General features: G+C 38.2%; 1 protein-coding gene across 3 annotated transcripts in view; it reads right to left on the reverse strand.

Moving 5' to 3' along the window:
* The window catches only part of MYO3B (myosin IIIB), a 173,407-nt gene that overhangs the window by 89,019 nt on the left and 59,407 nt on the right, over nucleotides 1–24,981 (reverse strand). For all 3 annotated transcript variants that reach the window (XM_026046103.1, XM_026046238.1, XM_026046167.1), the window contains 10 exons: nucleotides 17,388–17,543; nucleotides 9,098–9,194; nucleotides 8,152–8,268; nucleotides 7,245–7,349; nucleotides 4,019–4,102; nucleotides 3,098–3,300; nucleotides 2,487–2,585; nucleotides 1,766–1,880; nucleotides 1,246–1,372; nucleotides 891–1,101 (listed from right to left, as the gene is read on the reverse strand). In XM_026046103.1, the coding sequence (XP_025901888.1) occupies nucleotides 891–1,101; nucleotides 1,246–1,372; nucleotides 1,766–1,880; nucleotides 2,487–2,585; nucleotides 3,098–3,300; nucleotides 4,019–4,102; nucleotides 7,245–7,349; nucleotides 8,152–8,268; nucleotides 9,098–9,194; nucleotides 17,388–17,543 (1,314 nt within the window). The remainder of the gene's footprint in view (nucleotides 1–890; nucleotides 1,102–1,245; nucleotides 1,373–1,765; nucleotides 1,881–2,486; nucleotides 2,586–3,097; nucleotides 3,301–4,018; nucleotides 4,103–7,244; nucleotides 7,350–8,151; nucleotides 8,269–9,097; nucleotides 9,195–17,387; nucleotides 17,544–24,981) is intronic.

Raw genomic sequence — 24,981 nt, forward strand, 5'->3', positions numbered from 1 at the left:
CTTTGGAGATCTTTAAAACCGCCTTGGCCACAGCCCTGTGCCACGTGCTCTAGGTGACCCTGCGTGTGCAGAGGGGTTGGACTAGATGACCTCTGAGGTCCCTTCCAACCTTAAGCATTCTATGATTCTATGATTTTATGAATGAAATAGTTCTGGTAGAATTCAGAACTGCCATCTTTAACCTACATGAGCAATAATTATTCCACAAGTTCTCTCTGTGCTACTGAGGTACTGCTCCCTCCCTGCCATCTCCAGTCTCTCAAAAGGAAGCACGAGTCTTATGGCCAACACAGTCACTTTCCCATCACCTGAAAGATTCTCTTGCTTCTAGAAATATCTACGGTTGTGTGAAAAGAGCAAAGCAGTCAGATCAATACTGGGCAACGAAAATAAAAAAAAAAGTGCCATGAAAATATTTCTGTAATTACCAAAGGTTCAAAAATGTCTAAAATATCTCAAGTAGCAGAACAATAATTACCTGAGATCTACACTTATTACAAGCTTAATGCTGCTGAAGCATTGAAAGGACTGTGAAAACATACTAAAGTTTTCAGTACATTGAAAACATACTAAGGTTTTCAGTACATTCCAATTATTTACCAGCCTTTGGTATGATTTTGATCTTTATTGCATAGAAAGCATCTCTTTAATGAATTGTATAGATTTTAACCACCTTATTTCCATGACTTCAGTAGCTAAATTCCACTCTCGGAAAATGCTGAGGTTAATGTCCTGGAAACAGAATTCAGCATCACAGCATGAAAGCCATCTTGAAGCCTTAGCCAAAATAAACACCCCATTTCTCGTGCACAATCAAAAATATATAAATGGATGAACCATCAAAGACACATGCACAGTAAATATACATGACTCAGTGATGTGTTACTTGCCATATATTCTTATCTGGCTGCAGCAGGGTATTAATACGATTTACGATCCAGCTGAAGAGCCGGCCATAAAGTGCTTTGGACATGGCGTCTCGCACGTCAGCTGCTTTGTCCACCGTGTTTGTTCGGATAATAGTCTCCCCTCGTGTTACAACACAGTGGGAGGTTAGGGCCTCCTGAAGTTCTTCTGACCCAATGCTTAGCAGGGCAGCAGCTGAAAGACAACAGAGAAAAGATGCGTGTCTGGGATGGTGCAGTGGAAACCACTAGCACTTCCCAACTGTCAGCACATGTTAGAGATCCCCGCAAACACAGTCAAACTGCATTTATACAACTGACAGCACTAAAGTGTATTCACCATTGTCTAAGGCTTCTGGGTTGGGAACCTCACTTTTATCTGTTTGGTGTTGTGAAGAAATGGCAGCAAACTCAATGTTTCCAGTATTTAAAATCCCACTCAGAATTCTATACACTGAATGCACTTCCTGTAAAAGATGACAAAAAGCACTTTTATGAAATCAAATTGACCAAATTTAGTTTATGAAAGAAAAAGACTGGTACTGGAATGGGTGTGAAAGTTTGAAGATCATCTAAGACCAAAAGACCATTAGTTCCGCTAATTCAAATAACTGTCTACTGACACAGAAAACGACATGATACAGAACTGTGAAGAGACCTGCCTGAGTAAAGGCTGAAATCTCAGACTGGTTCTGTCTCCTGGGTATGTGGGTTTGCTCTCACAGATCACTTCTGTTGCAAGAGAGGCTCTGTGGCACAGGTGCATATTCATAAAACCAAACAGCAGCCTGGGCACAGGCAACAGCGGAGGTGGTTTTTAGAAGTAAGGTCAATAACAGAGTAGTGACTGGATCTCTTACCTCATCACTGAATCCTATAATTCTAAAACAGTGCTGAATGGCTTCAAACTGTCTTCCATAGGAATCTTTAGTAGTAATATCCTGCATCACTCTTCCAGTTTCATTATCAATATATCTAAACAGAGCAGGAGAAATAAAGTGCCATACTAGTGGATATACCAGTATAACATGCAATGACTTCAACACAACTACATAAGTGGAATGAACATTCATTCAGGTTTCTTTTAATTAAATACCTTGGTGCTAGTTCATACAGAGTCTTTGTTTCTGTTGCATTAATTTTTGCCTCTTCTTTGTTAATATTTGTTCATAGTGTTATCAATATTTTGTCCCAGCCCTAGCTCCACAATACAAATCAGATGCTCTTGAAGCACAAATACTAACTAGAAAAATAAGTCCAAAACATATTTTGGGTTCTTACTGAAATATGTAATGAAAGCAAAATTAGTAATTTCTGGCAACTGCCTGAAATTATCTGGAAATAAGAAAGACTATCTAGACAAAAGCAGCTTTTTTCCTCCCTTTCTTTAAATAGCTCAAGCCCTCAAACAAACACAAATAATGTAATTCCTTATTGTCCATCTTCTCTGCTTGGAAGGATTAAAAAAGATACTTAAGGGATGGAGAAAGATTAAAAGAGATTTTACAGCATCATATTGAAAGCAAGAGCTGATCAACAGCTAATTACAACAAGTAGTTAAAACAAATGAGTGATAGTTACCTAGGAGGCTTCTTTTCTGGAAGTCTGTATTCAGAAAGTTTCCTCTGATGATAAAGGCCAGCATAAATATAATAAAATATATGGAAATTTTTCTCCCCTCTGGGGGGAAAAAAAAAAGTATCACTATAATGCACATGTTTTTATTCTTGTGGTACTTTTGTACAGCGTAAAAGTACAAGTCCTTATTGCAAGCTCACTGAAATAGGTAACAAAGCTCCCACCGGCTTTAAGAGTGTAAGTTCAGACCTACTAGCAGTGAGAGACTGAATACAAGTATTGCATCTGTGAAACACAGAGAAAAACAGCCCATCATAGGTGACCAAGGGTCCAAAATGAGGGCCACTTTCTTTGTAGGACTCTAGAAGCTGTGCACAGTTGTGTGCTGGTATGCTTATTTTGCATAGGGAATAGTTCCCCCCAAGGAAGCAGCAGCACTGGCTTCCACTCCAAAAGAGCACACAGGCTTATGCACAGACCTGTGCACAGGCATAGCACTGTGCAAGGCTTTAGCACAGACCCTCTTGAAAACACTTAAAGCAAAACATTCTGGAAAACTAAGCAAAATCCCATTATGCTGTAAATGTGAAAGGACAGATAATTAATACACCTACACAGCTTGTTTTATGACCCTTGATTTTTCGAGTAGATATTCAGAAATCTTTGCTCCCATTACAGCTCCTGTGGGCGTAAACATCATCTCCAGATATTTTCCAAAGCGACTTGAGTTATCATTGATGGCAGTGCAGGCATTTCCAAACGCTTCAACCAGAGGATTCACCTGAAGAATTTTCTCACGCAAAGCACGGTTATTGGCCTTGACAGAACAGATGCAGATCAGAAGCACCATTAATGTATATACTGCTTACTCACATTGCACCTCCTGCCTTAGCTGCACAGCACCCCTCACTAGATTCACATGGTGTTAGATATGTTTTAACTGTAGTTAAACTACCTACTCACACAACAACAGGGCCATATACTGAAAGGGACAATCTCCCCAAAACAGGAAAATCTGGGCTCTCCTCTGCAACTGTTCTATCAGGGTTCGTATATTTTAATTAAATTGCTAGAAATATGAAAAACTAAACAAGAAATTAACTAAGATCATGATCACACTAACATATGTACTTAAGGTTAATGTTATACATTTGATTCTCCTGTCATTGCACTAGTAGCATTACTTAAAACATTTAGATGTGTGAGTGGAAGTTTCTAAGATAATGCCTGTAGCAAGATCTGACACTCTTTCCTGTACAAATGATCAATGGGATATGTCATAAACAGTGGAGAGAGCTACACATACCAAATGCCTGGAATTTGACATTTTTCTTTTAAAAATATCAAGTGATGTAGAGCACCATCATACTCTAATGCTTTTCTCAGTACTTAAGATGCACAGTCACTCTGTCCCTGACTCAGGTGGTACAGTTCACAGGAAGAGCTTTCAGCACGAAAGATGAGATAAAGTGGAAGCATCTGAGGGAGGGGTGGGGAGAAGTCGTTTGCAGTTTTATACGAGTGGCTAGACTTACCTTTCCCAAGAAGGTCAAATGCTGGACAATCAGATGGGCACTTTCTGTCTTTCCAGCACCGCTTTCTCCACTGATGATAATGCACTGACACACAAAACAAAGTAGTAAGTAGGTAGCTCACCACATGGTAGACGAATAGCCATTTTCAGCTATTACTGTTCCTATCTGTTATCTAATGTTTAGGACCAAGACTGCAAAATACCATCAGGGTCAACTCCCTCAAATCCCTTTTGAAAGAAAGATCAACAGGGACTCAGTGTAATCATGCTTTTATTCCTAGATTACTAAAATGTGCCTCACAATGCCTGACAGTGGCATGCAGATGTGTGAAGGAGCGACTGAAATTCTATGGGCTAAGACACAAAATTGAGTGACCATGTCTAAAAGGTAACATGTGCCACGCACGTATGCAGTTTGCAGTAAATGCCTCAGTCCCTGAGAACCACCATGGCACAGTCCATAGAATATAGCTCAACAGTGTAGCAGAGCTCCCTGCAATAATTTCATTGGAATTAACATGAAATACAGGATACAGTTGTACTTAGAAGACATTCTATAAGGCTTCTCCAGTCTTTAAAAACAACTTTAATGCTTGCTCCTGTGTTGGGAGGTTATCCTGTAGGTGATGCTAACATTCAAGCTAACACAGCAAGCTGGCATCTAAACATTTCGGAAGAATATATATCTGCTCCTGGAATGATTCTGGGAGAGCCGACCCATATTTGTCCGGAGCTGGGAGTTTGCAGCATATGCCATGTTACAGGTTCTCCAAGCTGCTTTCAGACTTACGGATTGGCTCTGAGTGTTCAAATCACTTGGTATCCTCCTTTCCACTCCTGCATTTCATGAGGAGATGGAACGAGAAGGCCAGTAGCGTGACAGCTTTTGAGCAGATCATAGGTCATAGCAAGTAAGAATTCTAACACCATTTTGATTTTCTTGGTTTTCAGGTGTTCAGTAAATCACTGGTATATAAATTAGTCTATTTAAAGTACAGTGTAAACTAACATGTACTTAAAATGTTATTCCCTAGTAGCTGCACAGATTTGTGTGCTTCTGTCCAACACCTGGAAGTTATTTAGACATGGTGAAGATGCAAGATTCTGTGAAAGGAGTGAAGGTTAATAGACACAATGCAAGTTATAAAGATAAATGAAAGTGTGGGGGCATACTATTATATAAAGACAACAGTAAACAATAAAAAGTACTGTTTTTTTGACAACCAACAGATCACATCATTTGATCAGTAAATTTAGTTTATAGATTTGTTTTGTTTTTCCAAGTCAGGTGACAAAACTGAGCTTTGTGAAAAGATTCAACAGAAGTAGTGGTTCTCTGGACAATATTTCTGATAACCAGATATCCACAAAAGGGGGATGATCCATTTTTCCCTCCCCAAACTGCAAATCCTTTAGTTATTTCATCCTTTCCATTTACCATTCCTCACTGTCAACTTTCCTTCCAAGAGCAACTTCTGCTCTGCCATGAACAGCAGTAGGAAAGGGGCAGAGGTAAGTTATTAGAAACATTATCACAGAATCACAGAATAATTACTGGGTACATCAGATATCACTGTACTCCATGTTCCACAACGAATACTGCTGAGCAACATCTTTGGACATCAGGCAACTTGTGGTGCCTGAGAGCAGGTGCAAAAATTGACTCTAACATGGTATGTGCAATATGACACTACAGTTCATTTATTTTCTTCTTGTTCGGTGGTTTTATTCGTCTTGGAAGCGGCTATCTAGTGCTGGATTTACAAGTTGTCATAGCTGATTTAATTGTATTTGTGTGACTGAAGATGTTTAGCAGTAAAACAGTTTAAAATGAAAGAGCCCGTAAGTTCCCACAGAACGCACACTGGCCAAAATTTGACTTCAGCTTTAGCAAAAATGTCATGTATGCTGTCAAATTTCAGGCTTTCAAAAGAAAATAAAAGAAAAATAAATTAAAAAAAGGATATTCAAGAGCATCTTTCCCTAAAGTAGCAACATAAAATTACCCAGTAAACATGCTACTGTTATCTTCCAGAAACATAAAATAGCAAATTGTACATGCCAACAGGCATACCTGAATGCTGCAACTAATTAGCTGCCTCTGCAACAAAGATCTCAGTGCAAATTAATTCCTAAGCAGGTATGAAGGATATGTGCAAATTTTGTAGATATTCAGATATCTACAAAATAAGCCTGAAGGGCTGATGTTAAAATTGATCTTTTTCCCCCACATAACAAGTTATCATGTAATTTATACTATATGAGTATTTGTTTTGTTTAATGTCTCCATCAAAGACCATATAAGACACTACATAGGTACCAGCCATACCTCAAAGCAGTGTACTTCTGTAAACTCAGGAGAATTTCTTTATCTTTCTTCATATTTAACTTCTGCTTTATTAGTCATGTTTGTATGGTATTTTCTCAGTGTGGTTTTGGTTTTATTTTAATCTGCTTTTGTGGTTTTAGAACACATTTTCTATGAATCATTGTGTGGTATTTTGGGAAATATCTCAGAAGTACTTTATAAATGAAATGATTATTAGCTCCCGATATCCATGCGTGTATATATAGCATACCATGCTAAGAACATAGCAAAATTACAATCTTAAAGATATTATAAAAAGGAATCCAGGTTCTGCAGCACTGTATTCCATTGGCATTAAAATCACTGGTATATAATTGGATTTGTGTCCAAAAAGCTTCTTTTAATATATTTTACCACAAAAATAAGTGATCCAAAAGCCAATGGTTCATATTTTCCATGACTTGTGGTCAGAAGAACTGTTATCCACTGCTTAATAACATCTTCATGCAAAAGAAGGATTGAAATTCCGTTAATCTGCCAGAGCACTGAGACCCTCTGTTCCACACCACAGCAAGTAATAACAGTACCTGGCTCAAGGGAGACCAGTATTAGGGTGAACAGCAGCCACCTGCAGCTGGGCTTAAGTGCCACCACTTCATGGGCATCCATAAATTATATCATGTAAACCTAGCATAGCATCTGCCCTTTTATTTTACATTACTCTGTCAACTTAAAAATTTCTAAACTTGACTGGATTTTTACTCTATTTTGTTGTTGCTCTATTTTTTCCCCCAGTACAGGAATAAAAGACTTAAAGAAAAAACTTTCCCAAGTACAATGTAAAACTGCACATCAAACTTGCACAGCAAAACGGCTCTATGATTAACATAAAATCTAAAAGAAGTGCGTGGATTCTTACCTGATCTTTGCTAGATGTAACCATACTTTGGTAGGCAGCATCCGCAGAGGCAAATATGTGTGGGGGATTGGATGAACGCTTCACACCATGATAAAGCTTGGAGAACTAAATAAATTAAAGAAAAATAAAATGTCAGAATACCCAAGTTACATATACATTTAAGAACTGAGAAAGGGAACAGTATAATGGCAATAACTTCTGCCTATTAAGTAGAAGAAAGTTCCCTGTTCTAGCACAGAATTCCCGCTGAATTACCTGGCCAAAGAGTTGTAACTCAGCATTATTTCATTTCCGAACACTAATTACAAAACCTAAAATATACCCAAATTTTCATGCACAAGACTGAGAACTACACTAAAAGGAATAGAATTTCAAGCATGGAACATTCAAACAGCAAAATACTTGAGCCATACAAAAGGAAACTACAAAGACAGCAGGAATTCTAAAATCGTGTCCCTCTGCCTGCAATGCTGAATTAGACACCCACGGGAAACCAAGACTGGCTCCACATCCCTTCTCCCTATCTGCTCTATCTGTAAGGATTTGTTTCAATTCTTTCTGTTTCTAAGCAGCAGCTGATGACAGAGAACACAATAAGCCAATAGTCTCAGGAATTCTTCAGGATGCAATGGCATCATGCAACTATCTGCTGTTTCTGTTTTCCAGGAGAAAGTCACAGATGCCAGACAAGGGGCACGGGTGCAGCTGGGACAATCTTCAATCCTCCTACGGGGAATGAGACCTAACGGGAAAGGAAGGAGGAAGGAATATGATTTGTCATCACTCTTGTCTGGAAGAAATAAAGGCTAAGTTTTAGTTCCTGCTCTCAGCTCCCAACATCATTTAAGGATATCAGCCAGTATAAAATGTAAGGCAAGTACTGTTCAGGTCTTGCAGTCTCTCTTACCTGTGGAGAATAAATGCTGAGATTCTGGAAGGGATTTAAGGCTATTAAAATGTCTCCAACGTAAGTATAAATTTGCAAGTCAGCATAGCGTTTCTGCAGTTGATGGATAATCATATCCTAAAAAAATCACAAAAAAAAGTTTTAGTAGTTAACATGGGGAGATATTTTGTAAGTAACAATTAAGAAGTAATTGTTTCAAGTCTTATTACAAAATCAAAGAAATCTTTCAAAATTCTTGCTGTGCTGTAAAATTAAGTTAAATGTTATATCCTCTTTCCAAATTAGTATATTTTGTTACACTGACCAGAGAAGTAAGCTTCCAAAGAGAAAATGTCCATACAGACTCCTGCTACATTTCACTGTATGCTTCAATTTAATTTTTTATTGACTCATGAAGTCAAGATAATATTTCAAGGATTAATTTTAAAGTGGTAGATATTTTACAAACAGAAAGCTTACTTTTTTTTTTTTTTTATCACATATTCTGCTTGCTGGAATGCAATCTAAAGGGCATAAATTCAGATACCCTGCACACAGGCAACATACTGAAATCTTAAACAGATATTCATTGGTTTACCGCTCTTTTCATTCAGAAGCTGCAGAGGCCATCTACATGTAGAAGCCAAGAATTATAGGAAGAGAAATACTTAAAAATAGATCTTCAAGACTAAATTTCAAATTTTAGGAAACTCATAAAATAAACTGGCACTAATCATAATTACATTCTTGCACATAACAGGGTATTTTACTCCTATTTTCACACCACTATATAAATATTGTTGAAGAGATGATAGCAGAACATGATAGTTCCTTTTCCAAGCTTCAGCATGCACTTTCCAAGAAGAAAAGAAGAAATTCTTCTTGCTGTTAAAAGAGTCTAAAAAGCAGAAATAGACAAAATGTGAGGCATTAATCGTCAGAAATCGTTACTTAGATGTTACAGTACCTCATCTAGCACCTCTAGATTTACCAGATCATCATCTAGTGAGTACTTGTCAGCTCCATCCACATGGTAAGGTCTTCTGGTATGCATTCGTTCGTGCCTGAAGTTAGACAAACAGTACAGACAAGTGTGTTATAAAATTACCTCAAGGAAGGCAATGGAAGAGTAAGAGGCAATGAGAAGACATTAGTGGATGTCTTTTTCATGCAGAAAACACAGGTGCATTCTCTAAAGTACATCTTTTATAAAATCTCTATGCGAACTTGTTGAGTGTACTATCTCTGTTTTCTCTTTCACAATATAGAACTCTAATCTATCATTGCTCAGAGATGAAAATTTACTTGCAGACGTGCTATTCCCTACAGAAAAGTATATTAAAAAAATCTTTCTTTTTCCTCTTCCCTTATAAGTTAATAAAGTACCACTTCATGTAATTAAATTCCCCCCACCCTTTAGCGTTGTCATCTATGGAGGCCACAACAAGTAATAAGTAGCATAAAATCCTCCCGTTACCTTGGTGCATGCCAAAGTGTCTCCTCAGATGACCCTAGATCTGGTCCAAAGAACATTTTTGAACCACAACTGCCATCAGATTCTAAATTGTATGGATGTTCAGTCAGCTTGTCCTTAGAGATTTAAGCCACACAATAAGTAGCAGAGACAAACTGTCACATAACCCCTTTATAATCAGATTATACTGAAGGAATCTTTGAAAATGCTGTGTATATGTTTTTAAACAACATGTCTTGTTTCAGAAAGAAACAGGGACGAATCAAAAGGCTATAATGCATCTTCCACAGAGGGGGTGAAATATGAAGGCTGTACACTTTTCTTTACGACAAACATAATCAAAGCACAGCAGAAGGACACCCACCGAGACACAGCCTGCATCCTGCTGAGTAACATTTAGCATTGATCCTCAGTGACAGTCCCTGACAGCTTGTTCTGCACTGGCTGCCATGCAGAAAGTAGGAATCACATGACCATGCATGTAGAACCAATGCTAAAAATTATGTCAAGCAACACTGGGATGTTACCAGGACACGGCAGGAGATATGGTAATTCTACAAGGAGAGGGTTAACATGAACACTGAGCAGCATTTTTTTTTTCTCCCTATTCCAACCATGACTTCATACACTCATGGAAGCCTATTTCAAAAATAGGTACTGAACTCTTTCTTTCTTTTTTTAATTAATTCTTTTCATGCACTCTACATTTCAACTCAGATTCCATTCAGTAAAGAGAATACTTTCCTATTCACACACAATTATATCATCATGTAAAGACAACTATTGCTCAAAAAGCCTCTGACAATGAGGAAGGAGGAAGAGGGTCAACTATGTCTACAATTTCATTGATAACTAAATTACATTTTAGGATTCTCATTCTCAATGTCTATTTCCATTCACTTCTTGTTTACTTTTCGCTATGGTATGAGTTCTGGAAAAGTACTCTGTAATGGCTGATTTGAATTGTAATTAAACCGCAAACTGTTTTGTCAGCTAGGAAATAAAATACAGACAGTACAGACAGGCCTACCCTGTCTTACATCCTGCATTCTCAAATAGAAATGGTTGTTTCTTTGATGCTGTACATAGAAAGAAATGAAAGATAAAAGCAAATAGGAAAAAAAATTATTACAGTAGTTATTATTTCCAGTGGGGAACATAATGTGAAATTGTTCAAATTTTTGTCAATTAATTTTTACAATTTCAGATTTTCATTTAGGTGCTTTTTTTTAACCAGTAACAGTACTGAGAAACACTGCACTTTGCTGACAAGCCAGAACCTTGGGCAGCATGAGATTGCCTAAGGGGCATAATCTTCTACTTTTCTTCTTGTATCTGTTCCTGGCTTAAACCAGGATTCCATCTCTTTCTCAACTGCAGAGAAGAATGTTGCTGTAGATGACAACATCCATCAGTCCACAAAGGAAGCAAATATTTTAATAACAATAGCTAGACATTGTAACTAACATAGTCATCTGCAGAAGCTATTTCTTCCTAAACCAAACCATCACAAGTACAATACGAAATGGTTGTTGGCTGCAAGTAAGGTTGCATCTACCAAAGGTGCAGGGAGGAGGGGGAAGGGGGCACATTCAAACCTAAGCATCTCTAATTGCAAAATGGCTTTGTAAACTAATCTGTTATCTGACTGATTCAAATCCTGCTGTTTGTTCTCCTTAGGTGATAAATGAATCAATTTTGCTATTGGAGAGCTTTTTAAACTCTGTATAAATAAATAATTAAGGAAACTAGTCTTGGTCAGATATAAGTAAAACAAAGATACCTTTTTGTATATATTTTCTTGTGCTTAACTTATTTTCCTAAGTACATGATTAAGAAGAGGATATTAGGAGAATAGCATCACATTAGCTTCAAATCTCCTGCTGGTCTCATCAGTTTTCTACTGACCCTATGCCCTGCAGATATGTTGACAGAGCGGGTAGGGAGAATATAGCTAGTAACAATTATTATTTTTCATAGTTTTACACCATAATATATGTTCTCTACATATGTATTCTTAAAGCAGAGGCAAACATTCCTTATTGTGGAAATACCTATATTTTTTTTTTTGCATAAAAAAGTAGAATTGCCAGCCTTTAACAATCACCTTTCTCTTTGCAATAACCTATAAAAATGCCCATATTCCGGACAAAAATGATAAAAGAGGGTTATTTGCCTTTCTTGTAATGCTATGAATCATCCCCTGGAGAATGCAGTCTCTCCACTGACTAAAGGGGCCTAATGGGTCGGTTAGTCAAGGTACACAATGTTACAAAACCTAATATCAGATTGATGGCAGAAGTCTGGTGATGAGCACTATCTTTTAAGAAAGGTTTTGCCCTCATGATCACCTTTCCCTCACTTGTTTACCTGGGAGAAATATTGAGGAGGACAAAACCTTCTCGGATTTTGAAGGAGCAGCATTTCTTCCTGAGGAAAAGAACTTCAAGAAGAGGGCAGCAGTGATTTGTTATCTTTGCAGGGATAGTTTGAAATGATCTTTTTCTTTGTACTGAATGCCAGCCATTGGAATGGAAGTGCGCTTCCAAGAGCAGTATGCACAAAATACTGACAAACATCCTTCATCCCCACTTCCACTCCTGCCCTGTAAATTTCTGCAACTTTCCAGCTTGCCCTTCCTCCACAATCCCACTATCAAGGTGAAGATGTTACATTTGGCTTTTACTTAACTTTTACTTTTTACTTTACTTTTGGTCCTATCTTCCTTTTGCGCACCATGTTCTGCGGAGCTCCACTGCAAGTCATCTCTGCTCAAAGGGGCAGCCTGTAACACGGCAAAATGAACACGGTGCTCTGAAACCTCGTGGGAGCAACAGTGGGACTTAGGAAGCCTTAGTCAACTTATGGAGAAAGAAAATCTAAATACACACATCTGTTCTGGAAAGTCATCCTGCTGGGAGGTCCAGCTCAAGGAATAAAGCAATGCTAGCCAAGGATTTTATGTTGCTGGGAAATCTTCTTCCTCAGCTCTTTCCCTTTCACCTCTAACATTTTTCTAGAAGGGAACCTTTACTTTGGCTTCTTGCTGCAAGTAAATACTTGATGTTTACTTTTTTGTTTTTTTTTCTAGACTCACACAAAGAAAAAAAAAACAGTTTCTGTACTCATTTACTCATTCTTCATTCTTCTTTACATTATTACTACTGTTTAGAGGAAGATTGCATTGTACTCAAATTGAGATTTAACACAACAAGAACAATTACTGGAAAACTTGCTACTTAAAGCAGCACAGTCTCTTTGCTGTGCATTGCAAATGTACAGGAGCAAAACATGCACCATCACATTTCAGCCTGGAGTAAAATTTTAAAGCAAGATCATAACAGAAACATTGACACAACCTTAATTGCAACAATATAATTGCTGCAACCATAATAAAATCCGTGTAACCTCCAGTGAGAACATGCACACTCTAACAAGACAAAGAAACGGTTTTGAGGACCAGTAGGTTTTAGAGTTTTTCAAATATAAACCAAAGTCCCCTGATATTCACACAGAAGAACAGTACTTAGCCTACATCAAATCCTGAGTGTTCAGCATTTTACAATCAGAGGACTATTTTTGTTTCTGTTTCTGTTATCATCTCTGAGTCCAAAGGAAATTACTGGCTGGATGCAATCAAGTTCCTTGCAGTTAATTGCTTCAAAACTAAATGTGAGCTGGCAAAGCTGTTGTGTATCCGTTTGTAAGAATTACTTCCTTGGACAGGCTGCTGCTGTAATCCAGCTGGCTGAGGGAAGGGAAGAACTGCCAGGGCATCACAGCCTCACCCAGGTATCTCATGAGGTGGCCTGAACGTACCAAGTCTTCCACAATCTGTTCCTCACTACAGAAACCAGCTTCTAAACGGCGCCCGGCAGCGGCACATTGGCCCAGGACAGTCCAGAACAGTAAACGCACAACTTTTACGGTATATAGTAAACTTGTTTACAGACTTGTTGACCCAAACACCAGAAGTTGGCTCATACTTTTAAAAATCAAAACCAGAGGTCGGTAGAAGAGCTTTTCCTGTTTATTCGTAAGAAATATATTTATAGAGAAGAACATAAGCTACCCAGACTGCAGGGAACCTCTGAGAGTAGAATGAGTCACGTCTGGAGTTGGTCTCTTCAAAGCTGCTGATAACTGGGAAAACAGCCACTATAACCAAAACCATTTGACGTTTGATCAACATTGACTTCCAAACTCCAGCTCAATTATGGGAATTTTAGGTGAGGAGTTATTAATGCCTTGAAGAGATATGGAAGACCATGTTTTTGCTCAACTTAAGCTACAGTGATGCTTGATAGACAGGCATAAAAAAATTAAGGCAACTGATCATTAATATCTCTTTGCTATACTACAATTACTGTAGACTTATCTACTGCATTTGGCATAGCTTATACACCCTCACTGCCCCTGGAGCAGCTTAATACCAGAGATAAATAAATGAAATATAATTAACACTAATACTAAAAATGATATCCAAAACTTTTTTTTATCTTCTAGTACCAGAAAAGATGTACAACAAATACGCTAAATTTCTCTTTAGACATTTCGTATTTGGATCTCCATGAGACATTTTTCAAACACAAGAGTATCAAAAACTGTCAGTGATGGCTTGAGAGGATGTCACCAAGGCATCATTCTTAGACTGCATATGGTTATGAGTTTTCTCCCACACTTCTTAGCTTTTAATGGCTTATTTTCCTTCCTGATGTTCTGCTGCTCCTCCACTCCAAAGACAGAAACAGATCTGCTATTATATTTGAATTCCTCCATATGCCATACTGCTGTGACTTTATCTTTTTCGATTTTCTCCTGTTTACTGGATACAGGGACTTACTATTTTCAGGTAGTTGTAAAACTGATAATTTCTTAATTGAACAGTCAAGTGGAAAAATATGCAGAAATACTTCCATTCATTTCATTCACTTTCACTGATTGTTGATATTTTAAAATTTTCAGTTACGCATTAAAAATCACTACATTTTTATATTAATCCTACTCATACAGGTAGGATTAATATAAAAAATCCCATTCATACAAGCTTTGGTTTTGATGAAACAAAATAGATGTTGGATATTTTGGATAATACTTCTAGAAGGATGCAAGCAATTTACGCAAGGAAAGGCTAGAAAAACAGCTGGATTACTGGAGTTTCAAATTTGAGTTTCCCTTTTAAATGTTCCCATTATAAGCTCTATGATCTCTTTAAACATTACCTGTGGACCTTAATATACAGCCTACCTTAGAGGATTTTGGGAGTCTGGACTTAGGTGTTTTTTGTTTTTGTTGTTTATTTTCTCCACTGCTTAAACACTGAGCCAACCACCAGCTTTGGATTAAGCCCTGACAAGCATAAAAAGATGAGGAATTTTGACTGGGTTTATAAATAAACTCCAGGGACCATGCTCCACTCTGCCAATTTGGTCAGCACAGAGTCATTTAACATCTAGAAATATTAGAAAACAGACTAAGCCCCATATGACTTCTTCCTTCAGCAGGCTGGCAATCAGCCTGGATGCCAGAATCTCTTGTACTATGAATCAAAAAAGCAACTGACCACAAAAATGAGATCAAAAAATATGTTCAGAAAGTGAACAGCTCTCTTTTACAAAATCTCCCTTGGCTGATTATCCAACATACCCAAACACTGTGTAACAAAACTATTATCTAAAGAAATAAAGCAAATGCTTAAGGTTAAGTGAGAACCATACCCACACTACAATGCATCTTGACCAGCATCTTTCCAGCCTTTAGGACAGAAAGAGTGGCATAGAAAATGGCTCGAGTTTCAGGTGCTATGCATTTTTCTCCTCAGGAAGAGGTCTCCAGAAACCAAAGGTACATGAGGTGCTTTACTGATCAAAAACTGACTTGAACTTGCTTGTGAGCCTGGAAGCTGGCAAAGCGGCTCAGCGATACCTGTGTATTGTGCTCCCTTCCACTGCGGTAGCTAGAACTGTGCTCTACTGCTGGCTTAGCCCTTTATGCACATGTTGTTTAAATCTAAATAAATAAAGACAAAGATGCTTACATTAGCTTGTACAGCCCATTCTTCCACAGTAGCTCCTTTACAGTCTTAATAATAAGAGAAAGTTTAGTCATGAATAAATTTAAATGAATCTGAGTATACTTTTATTGAGGTAAAGCAAGACTAATCCTGTCAAAGCTGGATAAATGCCTGGAGGTTTAGCTTAGACTAAGTCATATTGCTTCCCACCCTGCAATCACACCTTTGCATACAGTGTGGTCAGGCCACAAAAATAGCTACCATTTAAACAGCCTCAATGTATCTGTCACCCAACAGGAGTCAAGTTATTATACATCCTACCTCCTCAGCGTTTTTCTTCTAAGTAAAGGTACGGCTAGAAAAAGTGGATCACCCCAAACTGAGAGGTTTGGTCTCTTTTGTTGCTATCCTGCACTCCCTCCTCGAGCTGACCAGCTCAAGATGCTAGCAGACAAATAATGCAACCAGTAGCAATAGACAAGCACAGTGGGTATCTTCCTCTTGTCCTTCCACCAGCCTGCTTCCAGTTCCTGTTGAGTACCTCACAGAGTAACAGTAAGAATCACAAGCAAGCACATAACATCTCTAAATCAGCAGGACTGAATTCCTATCCTGCACGCTTGCTCTCAAGCACAATTATCTTAACCAAGTGCCCAAAATAGACTGAAGTAGGATGGTTCACACTGAGCAGAGAATCCTGCAAAGAACACGCAAAGGCTGACTCATTAAAGAGCCAAAAGATGCAAACGCAAAGCCCTCAGTGATCACTTCACGACTCCTCGGCTCTCTTCAGGACTCAAGGGCTGTTAACAGCTGTGTCCTGACTCTGGAGATTTTCAGCGTGTCCTCTAGGTAGTGTAATGGGAGAAAATGTTCCTTACTCATCTATACCATGATCACAGATCATGACTGATATATAGTGTTGCTATACTATTAAAAATGGCATCTACATTTTTGTTAACATATTTCTCATTAACAGCAAAGAATTAATGCATTTTTTCTTGTACCTGTCATGCACACAGTAAAATCCAGAAAAAAGAGCATGCTCATATATTCAAAAACACGGTATAAAGGTTTTACTCAGCATGGGTTTTAAATGGTCCCCCCCCTCGCCAAACAACAGAAATCACCCTCAACTTGAAACTGTACTTGCAGCCATTCTTATATTTAACTTTTGCATTCTGGAGGGAGCTTTGAGCATTTAGGCTAGAGTCTAAACGCATACAAGTATATGCATGTTATGAATTCTGAATCACAACATTTGATTTTCCTCATAAACATTAGTAGGTGTTTGCTTATATTAATGAGGCAGAGCTCATCTTGCACTAGAAAGATTTTTGTATCAGAGAATGACTGCTGAGCTTGGGACAGTGTGTTCATTTGCATTTAATTCTATTTCAAAACAGTGAAATTCTGCCACCCTCTGGACAACAATCAAAATAAAACATATTCACAATCAGCCTCTGCACTGAAAAATATCTTCTGAAGCTGTGGAACAATCACAACCTTTTAAGCAGTTTTGAAATTACTTATTACACTGTGTAAGAAATGGTATTTCTTATTAAACTTGAGACAAGATAATTGTTCTTAGTACTTGCATAGCGTCTTTATATTAATGCTCTACTTCATATTTATTAGATACTAACAGTATCTTAATAATGCATCAAATAAGCATATGAAAGAGTAAATATCTGTGCATTCCAAATTACAAACTGTGCTTCCAGGGTAAGTGCAGAAAAGGAAGGTTGAACAATATCCAACGTACAGTACCTTGTTTTGTCTGCAGAGCCCAGCTGCTGCTGTTCTTGGATGAGCTCAGCCAGCTGTTTTTGCAGAGACATATCTTTACCATGGACTTGTTTAATAAATGGATGTTCTAAAAGGTGGGTGACTGAAGGACGCTTTTCAAAGTCCTTAATAAGACACCTATAACAGAGAAAGAGTGGTCTCACAGCAATGATGTCATTTGATTACAGCATGTTGACAGCTTACTATACAATTGTTTCTTGTTGCTTCTTTTCCCAACTTGAGGGAAACTTGAGCTCCTCAGCACACCAAGGAACTATATTTATTTTTCTGTTACAGTGCAATAAATCTAGCACAGATACTTAACTAAGCATATTCATTCTAAAACTACACTAGTATAAAGTGTATGAAGTTGAGTCAGTAAACTTATTTCAATCTTTTTAAAAAAACACCAATTTACCATAAAAAATACTGCTGTACAGTTAATATACATTAAACACTGCCAGAAACCAACAAGTAGCATCTCATTCAGTCTTTTTCTAGTGTTTCTCCAATGAGCGTTTTGAACAAGAACTGCAGGATACAGCCTAACGAAAAACACAAGCGGAATTTGTGATGAAACACTAGTCAGAATGATATGAAAAATTTGTTCTGATTTAATATGAATGTTTCAGCTAGTTGTTACAGATTGTAATGATAAGTGGTAGTGTAAGGATTACAGAAATTTTTGCTAGCACACATAATTCAGACTGGAATAGAAATAAGTAAGTAGGGATTTAAATGCTTGCCAAGGTAACAAAGTTCTGTTTGTGATAGGAACAGGTGATCTAGTAATAGAGAGATACATCCTATTTATTAGGACAAAATAAAATGTCATGCCAATTTGTATAATCAAGATTTAAAATTGAGGAGGTCAAGATTAAAATATAATTATTTTCTGTACAATAAATTAGAAATAATACATTCTAAATAGAAAAGTGATATAATGGGATAAAACATCTTCAGAGTGTCCTCCAATTCCTCTTTATATCATTATACCTTACTCAAAGGAATGATTAACATTCTTTTAGAACATGAAAAAGGAAAAGTGCCATTCAATCTAAACCTCAATTTTGCAGCCCATGATGACTTTATATGAGAATGAGAAGCATTCATAATAACACACTTTACAATCACATTTCATATTTACTAACATTTACACTGTTATTGTATGCATACATATATGTGTGAAATTCTTGCTTAACATAGGACATAAATCACAAATAAAGATTATCCTTTTTACCCTGAAGTTCAGTGAAACTTCAATGTCTTTTACAGTAATGCTGACAGTATCAATAGCAATTAAAATTTTGCAAGCTTTAAATTATCTCTAAAGTATCACACACATTCAAAGATTTTTAAAATTACTGAATATAAAGCTCAGGCTCACCTTAAATACTTTACTGAGGGCTAAATTCTGTTCTTACAATGATCCTGCAATGCCTTTGGGCATAACTTGAACATGTTAGGTTCTTGAAGACCATTTTTCCAGCCTCCTTCCGCTACATCACACCCAGAAAAAACAGTCAGCAAAACCTGCTGTTGGTTTTGTACCTATTATGGTTAATTTTGCTATCAGTTAGAACTGGTGCCTCCTGATATAAAAACTAAACCAACAGAACCTCCATTATCTCCATTCCTGTGAGCACAAGACCATAAATACCACTCCTGCCCTCCCATGGAAAGAAATCCATCACCAGCCTTTAGCAGATTCTGACTTCCCCTCTCTTTCTTTTGTTATCCATGTTTTCTATTCAAGTCAGTACACCCACACATACACTATGATCCATGCCAATCCTCATTGTATTTACATTTCCTAAAAAAAAGAGGCAAGAAGCATGTGACGAGAGAGACACCATTAATCTGAAAAGGAAAAAAAAGAAAATATTGTGCTGTATATAGAAACATGGATTGATGGCAAATGTCTTAAGTGGAGATTTCCTTCTGAAAAGTTCCTAACTCATGGATTTTTACCTCTTTAACAGTAATTATAAATCACATAAAGTAATCACAAATTACATACAGTATTATGCACGCTATATTGTTAAGGTGCAACTATTCCTGTTACATTTGAATACATTTGGGATAGTAATGCAACAGAATCCAACTGAAGATATGTCATTACTGCTACTTTTTAGATAACAAAACCATCAGGTTTTGGCTGGAATCTCTAGATGACACAGTTCCACACAGAATAGCCAGTGCTTACCTAAAATGCTAAGAACATGAAAAGCATTTGCCCTGTGGTGCAAAGATATGGAAATAAATTTGGAAGATCAGTGGATCTACAATGATGCTCTATCGACAAGATCCAGAAGTAGAATCATATATATTGATACATGTAGAGTTGCATAGGTGAAACAAACACACAGATGTCCAAGATCCCCAAGTCATTGAGAAAGTCTGGTAAGAATGGAAACTATTCTTCAATGGCTTTGCGATTGTGTGCTGACATGCAACCTGTTCAGGGTTGGCATGTATTTTAATGGACACGGGTAAGTTCTGCCAGGGAGGAGGCTGCCTAGATTCCCTTCTGTCGCCAGCGCCCCCCTGTTTATTCATTTGTGCCACTCCTCAGCTTCACAACTTCCGAAGAGGTTCATATATCATTTTACTCATATGCAACCTTCTTTCTTGGGCAATAAGGTATTTCAGGGAACAGACTGCCAGAGGAATGCAAACCTCCACTGAAGTCAGTTTAATCCATCCAATTAAGATGGATTCCCAGCAAGTTCCTAGCACACAAGGAACACGGCAGTGGAAAGGTAACACAGGCCATAAGGAATGAAAGTGCATTTAGATTAGCACACTTCTTTTTGCCCCGAAACCGAGTGGAAATATTGACCCAGCCAGTTATAGAAAATACTCCTTATTACGTCCCAAGGCCTGTCACCAGCACCCAGCTCAGTGACAGCACCTGATTAGCTGTCCCTAGGCTCAGTGCACACTTACACATTCAACACCAGTTTGGTCTGCTGAGGCTCAGTGCAGGTGGTACCACATGTTTCTCATTTTGGTACATATTCCCATTTCTTCTCTAAGAAGACAAGCATTCCAAGGAATACTGTTTCTGCACTGGGTCAGCTCCACTGAGCCATGCAGCTCTTAATGGCACACTGAATGCATACTGCTGATCTTAGCTAATGCTAGCTGGAAAAGACCATCACCCACGTACGAGTGAGAAGAAGAAGTTACCAGGTTGCCAGGCTCACTTCCAATGTCTAGAGAGACATCACCTTCTGCACTGGTAGCAGGGCTGCCACTCTGTATTAATTACCATCAATGGGGAGCCCAAGCAGAGAAGCAGCAGAGTGCTGAGGAGTTTTCCTCACTTCTGAGGAATGAAGAAAACGAAAATATCAGAAGAAAACGAAAATATCATCAGATGCTCATCTGAACACACATTTCAGATCAACATAGACAGTTAGATTAGGCACTGTCAAACATCAACCATGGTGTAATTATATACGAAAAAAAGAAATGCAGTGCAGCTGCAAATGAAACCAAATTGTTTGTCCAATTAAAATACATATATATATATATAAAAATCTTAAGTTGTGAGAATGTCTTGCACTAAATAAACTGAGTAAAAAAATCTACTATAAGACATGTTTTACATGACATATGATGAAAATAACAGTCATAACTGGTCTATTATTTTTTGGATCTAAAATGTCAAGCCTTAGCCAGTCGAGAATGAAAATGAAACAAACATTTTAACATGTTGGCCTTGGGGAAAGTCAATCCAATACCTAATTTGAAATTCTAGTATCTTCCATCATGCTTTCTTAGCTGAAAATTAATTCTCAGAATTCATTAGCGTCACTACATTAAACATAGGTTGCAGCCATTTGCTGCAATCTCCAGCTAAGCTCCTAAGCACCATTTCCATTCTGCCACAATTACAGGCAAAGATGAAGCATTTATTAGCAGGGAATAAGAACAGACTCCCATACACGCGGCCTGCCTGAGCCTCTAAAAATTCACCGGCTGCTTGCACTCGGGTGATAACATTGTTGGACTTGCTGGGTCTCAACAATGTAAACTGCCATTTGCAAGCAGCAAATCAGATGACTGAGAGGGGAGCTATTTATTAGCATTCATGAGCTAATATTTACTAATGAATAAATGGAAAGAAACAGATTTTGTAAGAACTGCAATGGTGATCTAAATCTCCTGTGTGTTCAGAAACAGAAAACAATTACTAATGCAATTCATTATTGCAAGCAAACGTAAATGGAGCAGCAATAGTATTTCTTTTAGAAATTCTTTCATCAAATCCATTATGATGCTTTTGGTCACAAATATTTTCCTCAAAAATAAAAGCAAGCCAGTCCAACTCTTAGAGCTTAGGTATACTATAATTTATCCGCAGTATCTTTTCTTCAATTGTTTAATTTTAAGACTGCTAGATTTTCTGTCAGCCTTTCATCTACTGGCAGTGAATTGCTGGAATCTATTTTGTTTCATAAACTGAATATTCAACCATATATCTAGCCACTGCTCATCATCTGCATGCACAGAAAACGTCTCAGACTCAATGTTAGAGTAGGGGAACCCACAGCATCTGGCCTAGACAGAGAAAGTGTCCAATCTGTTCAATAAATAGTGACATAAACTGTTCTCAGGCCCCGCTGGTGCCCCTCAGCCACTCACGCCCATGCTCACCAGGGTGCTCTGCTCCACCATCCCTTCCTATCTCAGCTCGACACTGTGCTGCCCTGCCCTCTCCATGCTTCCCACTGAAAAAGGGAGTTTCCATGCAGTAACAGAAGGGCTGAGTTTGGAATGGACCTCTGGAGATCACCTAGGTCGATCCAGGGACTGGAATAGGGCTAGAGACCTTCCTGAGGGACTGGGTTCCTCTCCTCCCAAACCCAGTAAAACATTAAGTTATTTGGTTTCCCTGAGAGCAGAGATAACCCCTCAGTAACATATTCGGAGAGATTTCCCAAGGGGTGGAAAGAGAGATAACATATTTTCTTGTTCCTCTCTCTCTAATCTGAGGCAAGGAAGATGATGGTCTCTAGATTTTGAGATATTTCTTTTCTTCTCCATCTTATCAAATTTTTTTTATAAAACAAAATTGTCATCAAAGCAGTTACGGTTTTGTGGAGATTTCTCCAGGACAAAGGCAGCACAGCTAAATGTGAGTCCAGTCAGCAGAGGAAACGACAACATCATCACTTCTGAGGACTTAGGTGAACTAGAGTCTCAGGTTCTGTTCCTGGCAGACAGGGTAAAACCAGACAAAACCATCATGAGATTGAGCAGGTCCTTGACAGTTGCTGAATATTGAGGCAGCAGTCGTGCATGAAGACTGGTATCATACTACTGTTGGTTCCTTAAGCTCTTCTAGTATAACTGCAGCTCTTTTATCTGCATTATAAGAAATTTTCTGATCAAATCAGAAGCAGATACCCTGAACAAATGCCATCATACCTAAGGGAAGAGTAAAAGATCAAGGAAGGAAAAATAAACTCTATGGGATTGCTCCTAACCGGTTAAAAAGCTCTCTTCCTTCCTGTTGATATGCAATACCCACCACTCTGTTCTTCCCTGCCTCTGTATTACATGAAGCTGTGGCAGATAATGGTCAGTAACACATGGCCCAAGGATGAATGGGAAAAGGCAGTTCGTGAGTTACATCTGTAATAATGATCCAGAGACACGTCTGCTTCCCTGCTTCCCATTCCCAGGTCTGCCTGTCACTGACTGTGACAGGTCACGACTGTTCTCATAAAAACAAAAGACAAACAAAAAGCTGTGGCAGATTTGACAGTAGCATTTCTATGTTCACTCCTAATACAGCAGTATATACAGGATGTGAACAGTCTATATAGTTGGCCCACTGGAAAACACACAGACTGACACTAATGGTATAAAATGGGTTAAATAGTCGCTCGCCTCAAACCCGCATCTCATGATAAATAACATGTATTTTACTGTTCCTTCTGCTACAATCAGATACCAGGATGAAGGATTGAATTTATGACAAAGTAGTCAATTATCATGTGCATAATATAAAATCTGATACTCAGAACACATTTATATCCGTATTGATCTGCCTCTTGGTAGTAAATGCCATAAATTACTAATCTTCCTTAACAATGAAAGAAATACTCTAATACTGAAATGTCACCAGCACCTGTTTTCTTAATAAATCTTCTTTCAGCTGAACTTTAACATCAAGTATCATACAGTGTAATTTATGGCACACATTTGAAAGCTAAGACAGGTTCACTCAAACTGAAATTGTAAAATTAGATATAGCAAGTAGGTTTACCTCTTCTATAGCTTTCCCAATCTAACTTTGGCTAAACAAACATAGCTGACTTGTTTTAGCATATAAATCTGCTTTAGAGAGCAAACAACAGAAACTGGTAAGGAATGGCACCTACCACAGCTCTCAGTATGGGTCTAACTTTCTCTGTCTCTTCACCAGGAATGAATCTGCTCTATGTCATTGGCATGTCCTCATAAAGGTGGGAGCACAAAGAGTTTTTAGAATTTTTCAGAACTGTAGCTTTCTATTACCAAAGTTATTGTTTGCATTTATATCATCTCCTTTGGATACACCTCCTTTTGTCACTACAGCTGGCAGCAGATCTGAGGAGGCTGGAACATGGTGCCCAGGGTGCCTATGGCCAGGAGGCGGGAGGTAAGGAAAGCACACTCTGATGCTGACAGTACGCTTCTGCTGTAACTTATATCCTACCTGGAAAGAAGGCTATGAACAGAGACATTTTTTCTCTCCTTTGGTGATTAGTAAGTTCTTTGCTGTATTACAGTAAATGAGGACAACCACTAAAAACGTCATCTTAGAGCCACTGGGATCCTACTATGTCATAATCATAAGGCAGTTAGGAAAAAATATAGCAAGCCATTAAACTGACCACCTGATGCCCACAGCTGGATCCCCCACATCTGGCTGTGTTGTGACACCTCCATACATACTCATTCACAAACACTTGGGCAGATGAGGTGATGTTAGTTCTGCTGGTTGGGAGCCAACAGGCAATAACAACATTATTCCCTTTACAATGTGCCAAACCTGGCCTCTGTGCCACGGCTCACAAGGGAATATATGTTTTAAGAACAGAGAGTGGACACATAGCTACCCATAGCTACAGATAAATCCATGAAGACTACCTCCCCCATTTTAGGGGAGGGAGATTTCAGAAAGAGACAATATCATAGAGATTTCTGGAAGCAGAAGTAAAGTCCCAAGAAAATTTGTGAAATTATGTTCCTGTCATCTCCCTCCCTACATATCAGTGTTCCTTTCTAGCACTCAGATGTCTAGCACTTCTGCTTTAACTCCCTACTCTCTTGTTATGATGCAGCTTTATTTAATCAAATATTAAGAAAGTTAGATCCATGAAGTAACAAGTGGCAGTCTCCTGCCTTTACATTCCCTTTCAAAGAAAGCACAGAGATGGCAAACACTGGCTACTACAAAAGCTTTACTTAACAGCACTAGAAGCATTTTAGCTTTGAGACATTCAAAAAACATTCCACAGAAAGAGTAATAAGTAGAGACTGAGAAACTGAAATATTGGTGTGATGACAATAAGTT

The sequence above is a fragment of the Nothoprocta perdicaria genome, unplaced genomic scaffold (genome assembly GCF_003342845.1).
Source record: "Nothoprocta perdicaria isolate Ctin4 unplaced genomic scaffold, notPer1 scaffold_0, whole genome shotgun sequence".
NCBI classification, from domain to species: Eukaryota; Metazoa; Chordata; class Aves; order Tinamiformes; family Tinamidae; genus Nothoprocta; species Nothoprocta perdicaria.